Source organism: Nicotiana sylvestris, chromosome 1 (assembly GCF_000393655.2).
Source record: "Nicotiana sylvestris chromosome 1, ASM39365v2, whole genome shotgun sequence".
NCBI lineage: Eukaryota > Viridiplantae > Streptophyta > Magnoliopsida > Solanales > Solanaceae > Nicotiana > Nicotiana sylvestris.
Genome location: NC_091057.1, coordinates 142251933 through 142262957, shown reverse-complemented (window position 1 = coordinate 142262957; position 11025 = coordinate 142251933). Strand labels below are relative to the sequence as shown.

The 11025-nt window shown below is 35.9% G+C and overlaps 1 protein-coding gene and 1 long non-coding RNA gene across 2 annotated transcripts; one reads left to right on the top strand and one right to left on the bottom strand.

Annotated features, from left to right (window-relative positions):
• Nucleotides 1-261: 261 nt before the first annotated feature.
• Nucleotides 262-9196, bottom strand: LOC104212530 (receptor-like cytosolic serine/threonine-protein kinase RBK2). Its single transcript, XM_009761824.2, has 8 exons — nucleotides 9031-9196; nucleotides 8574-8936; nucleotides 8197-8448; nucleotides 7935-8089; nucleotides 2239-2318; nucleotides 2002-2137; nucleotides 1758-1907; nucleotides 262-734 (listed from the first exon to the last, which is right to left on the bottom strand). Exons 1-8 carry the CDS (start codon nucleotides 9107-9109, stop codon nucleotides 564-566), a joined length of 1386 nt encoding a protein of 461 aa, XP_009760126.1. The 5' UTR covers nucleotides 9110-9196; the 3' UTR covers nucleotides 262-563.
• Nucleotides 8929-9447, top strand: LOC138886906 (uncharacterized). The gene is made up of 2 exons (XR_011405866.1): nucleotides 8929-9092; nucleotides 9263-9447. It is a non-coding gene; the product is annotated as an uncharacterized lncRNA (long non-coding RNA).
• Nucleotides 9448-11025: the final 1578 nt, after the last annotated feature.

Genomic DNA, 11025 nt, shown 5'->3' with positions numbered 1-11025 from the left:
CCATCTACAGAGAAATTCCTTATTTTGCTATTCAGCAATCATCTCTGGAAGGAGATTTTAGACATTAGCTTTTTAGTCTGGATATCTGTTGAAAACAAAAAAAGAGAATGTACTTTTTTGTGGCTCCCTATTCCTATTTTTCTGTACTGTCAAAAAACAAGAAAACTAGAAAACAAAGAAATCGAAATGAACAGTTAAGCTCTTTCAGTTTCTATGCGCTAATGGGAGGTGACGGATATCTAGTGGAATAGTCGATGTGTGCACAAGTTGGCCCAAACACTATCGTTTAAATAAAAAAATGCACTTTGAACCATTTAACTTACAAACATAGTTTCCATATGTCTAATATATACATGGACTGAGGGTTTACACAGTGCACTGTGTTTCCCATGACATTTGAATGAGTGAGGGCCTTTCTACCTCTTTCTCAAATTCCATGCAAAACAGGGAAGATTATCTGAAAGTACATATGAGGGTGAAAAAAACACACCCAAAAAACTTAATTTTCCTTTAAGCTGTGACTAAACTATGCAACAAAATGATTACCAATTCTAGCTAAGCTGCTAAGGTGTCTTTATGTTGTCTTCAGAAACTGAATTTCTTAGCTTAAGCTGTTTAAGATCATGCAAGCATTTTGTCGAGTTGTACTCGGCTGCATCCATGAGTTCTTCTGAATATGTCCTTCGCAAGCATTTCTTATTGTAGCCGCCATCAGTTCTCAGCAGGACCATAACCTGCAATAAGTAAAGGATCATTGTTACTGATCTGGACAAGTTTCCTCTTGGTTAATGCAAGGACGATTAGTCGCACAGAAGTACTAGCTGCTCCAACAATTTCAGCCATTGTGTTCTTCTTGAAAAGATGAATCAAAGTTAGGTGAAATGAGAAAGAACACCAAAGATAAAACACTGAAAGAGGTGCCGTGATGCTGGATAGGTAATGAGATAGATTTTTTTAAAGAATTCTAAAAAACGAACGCATATATATTCAATTGAGATGTTGGTGGAGGTGAGCGATGTAAGGATGCCTTTTGATCTGAAAGCTATGTAGGTCTCTACCAAGATCATAAAGACTTCCGCTACCATCTAAAAGAAAAGTAAAAATAGAAAAAGAAAGACAATATGTCTACTGAAATTAGTAATTAACATAACAGAGAACTTCTTACAAGTGATTGCAATCAAGAAAATTTCTCTTTTCATTCTTGAGAATTAGTTTCCTAATTTCCTATGCCTACAAGCAGATGTGCAGCCCTCTATATGTCAGCAGGTTACTTATTTTCACCTAAGATGCACACTACAGCATTTTCTTTTCTGTTACTATATAAAATGCATACAACAACATGCACTTGATATATTGAAATATTCTCTTCTTATCTCTTGTTTTATGGGTTAGATAATTAAATGCATTACGTAGCTTTACCCTCCTTATGGCTCTACAAATGCAAATTGTAACCTCTATTTTTACCTCTAAAGAATAATTCATCCTTTCAAATATCAAGAAGAAAGGATAGACGATTGAATGCTTTTTCTTACTAGACGATTGAATATCAGTTTTTGTATTTCTACATTTTGTGCCCCAAGAGGAAGTTTTATGCCTTGAGAATTAATCTAGTAAACTTATCAAAAGTTAGCGAGTCCCTAGTCCCGTGGAAAAAGATAGAAGAATACAATAGCAAAAGGACAGGCACCTCTATAATACAAAAATGGCTTGAATTGCAGAACAACAGGAAATCAGCGTGATAGAAAATAACTACTTGCCTGATTCATTCGAGGCCGCATAAGTGGGTTCTGTTCTACACATAAGCCAGCTGTTAGAATCACATGCTGCATCTCTTCTGGATTGAACTTATCACCAAGAACAGGATCAATTAGTCCTTTCACGTCATGCTTATCGAGCAGAGGCTTTGCCTACAGTTGAATACATGTATGCTCGTATGGTAAGGATGTATTCTTGAACTAGATAATAAAGAATATGATTTTAAGACTTGACACGAGAAAGTACCCAAAGCACAAGGCTCTGCTGTGAATCATCTAATGCTTGTCTTCCAGTTATTATCTCCAATAGCAGCACACCAAAAGAAAATACATCGGTTTTCTCATCCACAATGCCATGCATAAAATACTCGGGAGCAAAATAACTGACAATATCAAGAAGAATGCATTAGATCTCCTTGCAAAGTAGATGAAGATATAGAGACATTTTCAAAGCTTTCAATTCAGATTTCAGTGACCGACAGACCCAAATGTGCCTTCAAACTTGCCCACATTATGATGTGTCCACTCTTTGGGAAGCCACTTTGCGAGGCCAAAGTCACAGATCTGCATCCACAATTTGCTGATCATCGTTAGTATATGTCCACATGCTTAGAATAGGCAATAATCAAGGGTAAATTGCAGCAAACAACTTACACTCAAGTCATAGTGTCTACTACATTGCATGGAACTCAAAGAATACTTTAACCGACTAAAATGAGAAGTAGAACCTCTTTGCCAGTAATTTCTCTTGATCATGACTATTGGACCATTCAAACTTAACCCGCCAGTGCAATTGAGTTATCAGACTGGTTTATGCGTGAACTGTGCTTAATATATAAAACTAAATACAGAAGATGGAAGTGTGACTTCTCTTTCTAATCCTGGGACAAATGAAATTTTTATCTATCAGGTTTCTCCAGCATACATTCTGAAATATAAAGATCGTCCATGTCCTGCACATTCTCATGTAAATTCCTTCATGCATTATTACGTTAGGTAGTGTAAAGTATAATATGTTTCTAATACATCTTCGTCATGTCATATAGTCATATACACAGTTTTCCAGGAATAGGATGCCATACAGTACCACAACTTTGATCAGATATCTCGGAACACAAAATGGTATGATACAAATATGAATATTATATCATCCTAACAGTAATGAAGATCTGTGTTCTTAGAAAAGTGGATAAACACTAGATTCACAAAGGATGTCGCAAACCACTAACAAACACTATAAAAATTCCACGTTTAGAAATGCCAAGCTAGAAAATGGGACTGTATCATGGAGGACAACTTAACCAAACTAAAAACGATCGTTTCGGACGGTTTATTAACTTACACCTGTAAATTAATTAATAAATTTCTATAATCATCATTCATTCAAGAAACAAAGATTCATGCATTAAAATGATTATGTCAAGGAAAAGTACCTCTGCACCTACACTAGATGGAAAGCTACTACATTGTAAAAAAGATCTCGGAAAATTTGATGACATGAAATCTTTTCAAATTTTCATCAGCGAAGCACTTCCATCCATGAATATCCTCTTAGCTGCTAAGCATAAAAGAAAGGCTCATGTTCTTCAATATCTTGTCTTTTTAAAAAACAGAATGGAGAATGCGGAATTCTGATCATCAGTACATGTCTATGATTCGCACTCTTATAGTCCAATGAGTAACATTTGATTACCAGGACAACCTGGGGCTCTACTTCATGGAAAACAAACACATGTTTAACTTTACTATTATCTTGGAGCCAAAACATCATATGATATACTATACATGAAATGTTAAACTACCAGTGACTTGACTTCCTTCCATTGTCTAGCGTATACGAAAGGAAATTCGATAATCATCCATACCACTCACTAATTTTCTTCTCATGTAAATAGTAGAAATTCCATTTAGTTTTGAACTGCTTTCTGGTGGAGGTACATCTCAAGTACTTTACATTACATGACAAGTGCATTACCTTATTTTAACTACATACATGAAAAAACCTCTCAATTAGGAAAAATTGTCTTAATATATATATATATATATATATATATATATATATATATATATATATATATATATATATAAATAATTCAAATCACAAACAATGAATAAACTAATTTCAAAGATCTCTCACATGTGTGCATCTGGAATAAAGGATATTTTCATGTCTGTTATTAGTCAAATGAATGACCTTAATAGACAAACACTCTTACACTCAGAAGGCACTGACTTACAGAATGACAATCATCATCAAACTTTGTTTTTAACTTTTTATTTCTTAGAAATATTTTTAGATAGGCTACCTATTATACACAGACACACACATCGGTTTCTAGAGGCTATCATTGTGTCAAGGAGTTCAAGTGTGACTGCGAAACTAGTAAATGCTGACAACCAAAATTTTCACAAACACTGAATATCATCACAGCAGCTTAAGCCCTGAAATTTAGTGTGGCACAATAGGTATTTCGCATCCCTTAAACAGCGGTTCGGGGCAAACGGCCAGGTCTTAAGGCATGCACGTCAACACCCATAGGTCCTGTCCATGGCACTATACAAAATGAAGCTGGCAAACCGATATAATAGTTGTTGAAACGACCATTATGCATTATATCTTGGCGATCAAGAAGAGAAACTTTGAAATTTAGTAATTAAAAGTTTAGAACTAGTCATTAAATTTGAAGTATAAACTTACAACTGTATCTTTGCATCGAAAGAAATTTAAACTGACTTTTGGACTTGGTTGACATGATTTTACTTTTTATATTTTGCTTGATTGCAGTTTTCTACAATTCATTTACTCATATTATTTGTTATCTTTATAGATATTTTTTCTTAGATTACATAAATACTCCCCCCCCCCTCTTCATATTCGCCTTACTTCAGTAAAGCTTGTGTTACAATTGTGCATTAAACTTATAGCCCCTGAAGACCTTTGGGCGTGTATCTACACGTCTCACTTTTGACATCACTGCAAAAACAACAGAATTTTGCTTTAGCTTGTAAATAAGCCTTATCAACAAAACAACCAAATTGGGCAGCACTAGTTTTGAAACTATGTTCTAAAACCTAGCCAGAACAGCCATCTAACTCTATGCTTTAATTACTAACGAAATCTTTTTTATTAAAGCTAGTCTTTCATTCAAAAGGATGCTTTTGAAACATGTGTTTTGAACGCTATACACAATGCATCTCACACGAATGTGTACCCATACCTTTTTTAACTCTTGCTATCTTTGGCCTATATTTCCATTTTCCCACTAATACATACCTCTCTTATATAAAAAGCATGTATTTCATGCTTTTGAAACACGTGTTTTGTACCGATATATCTTACATGAGTTTGTATCCATCCATTTAATTACTCTTGGCAGGGTGTACCTACCTTAGTCCGATAGGGCTTGGTCGAAAAGTTTACTAAATAATATCTATATATGCAATAAAATAGAAAACAGTTAAATAAAAAGAAATTGACATCGCTTGACAATTAGTGCGGCTTAGCGCAGTGGTTGAGTGCATTAAATCCATAATGCAGGTAGCGAGATCGAGCCGCGCTACCCTCTTAATTTCTGGAACTTTAAATTTATCATTTAGAAAAGATACGAGTCCGAAGGAATCAAACCCTTGACCTTTTTTAGAAAAAGTATCAACTAAACCTTTAAGCCAATTGCAAAGGTGCCATATGCTCACAAAAAATGTCTAAGATAAGTGTATTGTAGGTTATTATGAATACATTCTAAAAAAGGAGAATTTGTTGAGGTGAGTTGTAGTAACATAGTTTGAATTATGTTTTATTAATATAATTTGAACTATGTTTTTTAAATATGATATTGTTTCAATTATTTGTTCATTTGCTCAATTCTTCAAAATATTGACACTGCTTATAAAAAGTTCATGTGTGCGCCCCTGACTCTTGCTATATTTCTTCTTCTTTGTTTCCCTTTTCCCGCTAATATACAACCTCTCTCGGCCACCTCTCATGCTAATCTCTATTAAAAGAATCTCTTTTATGAAAACTATTTTTCGTTCAAAAGGATGCTTTCGAAGCACGTGATTTGAACGTTATACACAATGTGTCTCACATAAGTTTGTGCTCATATATTTTTAGTTCCTTGCTATCTTTGTACTTTTCTATTTCCCTTTCCCACGAATGCACTACCTCTCTTTGTCCCGTCTTGTGTGTTTTGAATGTTAACCCATTTTTAACTCTTGCTATCTTTGTTTTTATCGATTCCCCTGTCCCCACTCATGCACTACCTCTCTATCTGTCCTGCTAATCTCTACCAAAGGAATCTCTTTTATGAAAGTGTGTCTTTTATTCAAATTTATTCACAATAATGCTTTTGAAATATGTGTTTTGAACGTTATACATGTGAGATATCACATGAGTTCGTCTTTTCTCAAACAGTAATAATTAGATTCATAAACGACATAAAAGTAGTGCTGGAATATTATCTACACTTTAGAACGTTATACATGTGAGAGATATCATATGAATTTGTTTTTTTCTCCTTAACCGGTAATAATTATATTCATAAAGGGTAGATTACACATATGAGATATCACATGAATTTGTTTCTTTCTTAACCGGTAATGTCATAAAAGATTGATAATACATGTGAGATATCATTTGAACGTTATACATGTGAGGTATCACATGAACGTTATACACGTGAGGTCACATGAACGTTATACACGTGAGGTATCATTTGAACGTTATACATGTGAGTATCACATGAACGTTATACATGTGATATCACATAAACGTTATACATGTGATATCACATAAACGTTATACATGTGAGCAAAAATCCAAAAGTGTAGCCCTCGTCTAAACTTAGAGGGACTCTATAAATTCAAGTAATGTTTCTACCTCATTTGCATATTCCACAGGAGAATTGACATAACAAGATACAATCTTAATCCTCTTGACTGACTTTTGCTTGTCTTCAAAACATCTTGAGTTCTTTTCTTACTTTCTTCCAACTCTTGCCTCAAAAACTTCCATGTATTCCCAGACATTGAGCATTCAAAGTTGAAAAGTAACTGCCATAGCATCTGCGGCATAAGGGTAACCCTCTTTTCTGAAGGTTATCAGTAGTGAGGCAAGCCTCCATTGCCACAATACGAGATCTACAGAAGGTGAGCAACCTTGAAACTTTTTCCATAACTAATAAAACGCCACACATTCTCTAGTATTCCGAATCATATTTCTTCTTAAGTATCCAGCTCTGTTATCTATAGAGCCTCTTTTATGAAAGCGTGTCCTTCTTCGAGAAAATAGTTTTGAAACGCGTGTTTGAACGTCAGCAGTACATAAGATATATCAGACATAAAATGTACTCATCCATTTTCTACCTCATTCTCTCTTTGCTCCTCTTTATATCCCGTTCCTCACTACTACACCACTTATTGTGACAATAAACAGGCCTGCCACTAAATTTCACTTATTGCCATCTTTGCACCTCTCTATATCCCTTTCCCCATCCTGATACTAGCTTTCTCAGAAGAAGTTATCATCAAAGCCCACCACCAATAAATCACTAACCAAATCCACCACAAACCAACAATCACATCCAACCCTTTGTGAGCCAAGGTCTCCTAACCGACAAAGTTAAGAAATTTACTGTGTAGCACTTAATTGTCAGTCTTAAGTTAAGTGCTTTTGACCATACACAAGCAGAGAATATATTCTTCCAAGAGGAGTTATTGGAGCATGCATAAGAAGCTGAGTAATGACTCTAATTCACCTAAAGCTAACCCTCTGATTCTCAAATCTGCTTGTCGAATTCACTATTACCTATCCCTGGCATAAGTTCTTCAAAATGTTGAAGCGGTTCCATCAAGAGACTAGCTTCCTTCCCACTTTTAGCTGTTCCCAGGATATCAAGAAGGGAAAGCAGAAGTGTGAGGGAAAATGTACCAATAGGTTTCTATCCATTCAAATAATTGTGGAAGAACTTCACCTAACTGACCTGAAGAATGCTACCAGTAATTTTAGCGAAGGTACGTAATCTATTTTAACATCTCTCTTCACAGCATTCAGGCTAATATGAAAAAACATATATATGTAGAGCAACTATGGAAACTACTTGTGCAACACAGATGATCTCAGCATTTATGTTGGATATAATCTTTTCTTCCCTTAATTGTCAATCTTAAATGCAAGTATAGTACCTGAGGCACAAAATCCTCCGTAAGTAGAATATTATCAGCTTTAATATCTCTGTGTATAATCCGCCTTTGGCAATTCTCGTGAAGGTAAAGTAGGCCATTTGCTATACCAAAAATTATTTTGTACCTAGCAGCCCAATCTAGTTTATCCCTTGAGCCTGAAAAGACAAAAACAGGCAAGTACCTTGTGTTAAAGCAGAAAAGGAAAGTTCATCCATTACAAGAAGAGAAATTTTGTCTTGTAATGAGAACTTTTGAGACAGACCGCGAAGAAACGATCCTAAGCTCCCTTGAGAAGATAACTCAAGAACAAGGTATGTCCCTCCTTCCACTCCATAACCAACCATCTTTGCGGTATTAGGATGGTCTACATGTGCTATAGTACCAATCTCACATAGGAAGCTTGTTTCCTGCTCCTCTGCTGTACCTTTATTGAGGCGCTTAACCGCGACAAGCTGACCATCAGGCAAACAACCCTTATAAACTTCAGCATACCCTCCTTTGCCAATCAAGTTTTCTGTCAAACAAGGAGATCAACTCTAGGATACACATTTATGCTCAAGAAAGAGTATTAAATATAATCATAGAAATGTATTAGCCTGAATGCAAAATAAGAGAGAGATGTTAAACCAAATTACAAACCTTCGCTGAAATTATTGGTAGCATTGTTCAGGTCAGATAGGCTGAAGTTCTTCCAGGAGGATTTGAAGTGACAGAAACCTGTTGCTACATTCTCCCTCACACTTCTGCTTTTCCTTCTCGATATCCTCGGAACGGCTAAAGGTGGAAAGGTAGGTAGTCTCTTGATGGAGCTCCTCTTCCACATTTTGAAGAACTTGTGCCATCGAGAGGGCATCCGTGGATTTGACAAGCAGAAGTGAGACCCTGAGGGTTTAGCTTTAGGAGAATCGGAGTCATTCTCCTGGTTTCTGATGCACGCTTCAATAATTCCTCTAGGAGAAGAATCATTATGTTTCTCATTTTCCATCTCAAACAACGTGAAGTCTACAACGAGTATTTTCCAGAAGATAATCCATCAGAATCAGAAGAAAAAAGGAACAAGTCATACACAACTTCTTTGGAATACAGCTTATGTCACCTTGAACAGAAACTGAGGAAGAGAGATTCTTCTGTGCAGAAACTACAGCTTTGTTTTCTGAGGTATGTACTGCATCCATAATGATTCTCTTAGCAGTTTTAAATTATCCAAATCATATCAAATCACAAAGTAACAGAATAAGATTTTGAAATCTTTCCTCTTATGCTTTCCTTGGTCTTGCATCAAGGAAAATATAACTAATCCCAAAACCAAGAATTCAAATGGATTGCAGGTGGTTAATGCTTGAGGCAAGAAGTTCGGATTTAAAGCAAATACTAACGGAAGGCAACAAGCGACCGGCTGACTAGCTGACTAGCAAAACATGGGAGTAATTTAGAAGTTTGTGAAAGCTTAATGTTCTATGATGTACCCTTTTTCTTGCTTTATCATCTAATTATGAAAATGATTGCCTAGGTATTATGTGTCCTAGACAAATCAAGCTATGTACTGCAGTAAACTTTAGCAGTAATAATATTAGTTTCTTGTTTACCAAAAAAGAACCTTCAAAAATTCCTGATTTCACATAAACAAACACAAGGAAATTAAAATTTGTACTCCAATAAGCAATGCTGAATAGATTAATGAAACTTACTGATTATAAGCACCGCACAAGATGTTCTCTAAATTACAACCATGCCCTGTGTAAAAAATCATATCCAGTCAGCTTATACTCAAAAAATTACAAAAACCAAAAACAACCCCTACCCCCCACACCCGGAAAAGAACCCCCACCCAGCCACCCACTCCATCCCACCCCACCCTCCCAAAAAAAATACAGATTACAGGCTAAGAACAAAAGGGCCCTAAGGTAAGAAAGACAAAGAGTATAGATTATTTTTTTGTAGACGAGTGGGATGTAGGAGGTACCCGATAAAATAGTCCAGTTGCATGCAAGTTGGTGCGACGCTATGAAACACAAAAGCAAAGACAATTGCTCTACACAAACGCGAAAACTTACAGCTTTCTCCTTCTCTGCATCATAAACAAGAAAAAAGAAAAAAAAAAACTACGATCAAATCATAAAACAGGGAAAATAAAAGGGCAACCCGGTGCACTAAGCTCCCGCTAGCAATAAGCTATTTCCACGGCTTGAATCCGGACCACAAAGGTCTATTGTACAGAGCCTTAATAAGAAGCTATTTACACGACTTGAACCGGTGGCCACCTGACAGCAACTTCAGTTACGCCAACGCTCACCTTCAAAACAGAAAATATCCAAATGAAAAATAAAAAAGAATAGAAGAAACAAGGAACTCACAAAATATGTTAAGAGTCTATCATCAGCCGAAACGAAACAGAGAGTCGAAGGGAAGATTATAAGAAGAGCAATTGAATAGAGGACAAAATCCAACGTAAGAATACCAATGTGGACCGAAACTGCATTACTAGAGCCATGTATAAAGTCAAATAAGAAAACAACCTCAACAAATGTGTGTTTGTTACTAGTAATTAATTGTCATCCATGTTTGTCCAAAAATTCAAGAAAAGATTCTATTAAAGACCCCTTTATCCCAAATCATAAATTCTATCTTATCATTCTTGAAACTTTTCACAACACCATTACCCCCTCCCCCTCCCCACCACCCTAAGAGAAGGGAGGGTGATCTTTCTTAGTAAAGATTTGTGACAAGTGGAGGGAGTTTGAGGAACAAATTAAATTGCTAACATTAAGGTCCCTAATATTAATCGCAGCCTTAATTTTGAGACAGAGACACCGTAGATGATGATGTCCATCTCATTGAAGAAGTATTAGGCATGTGCCTAATAAGAGTTTTCTTTGATTTGGTAGCCAACCTTGTTGACTTGGTTTGGTTGGTAGCCAACCTTGTTAAATTAGTTTGGTTTGGTAGCCAACCTTGTTGAATTTCTTTGGTTTGGTAGCCAACTTTGTTGAATTGTGAAAAGTGTGTGTAAATTGTCAAATATTGTAGGCTTTAGAGGGTGAAGCTTTGGCTATAAAAGGAGAGCTTCAACTCTCATTTCTACACACCAACA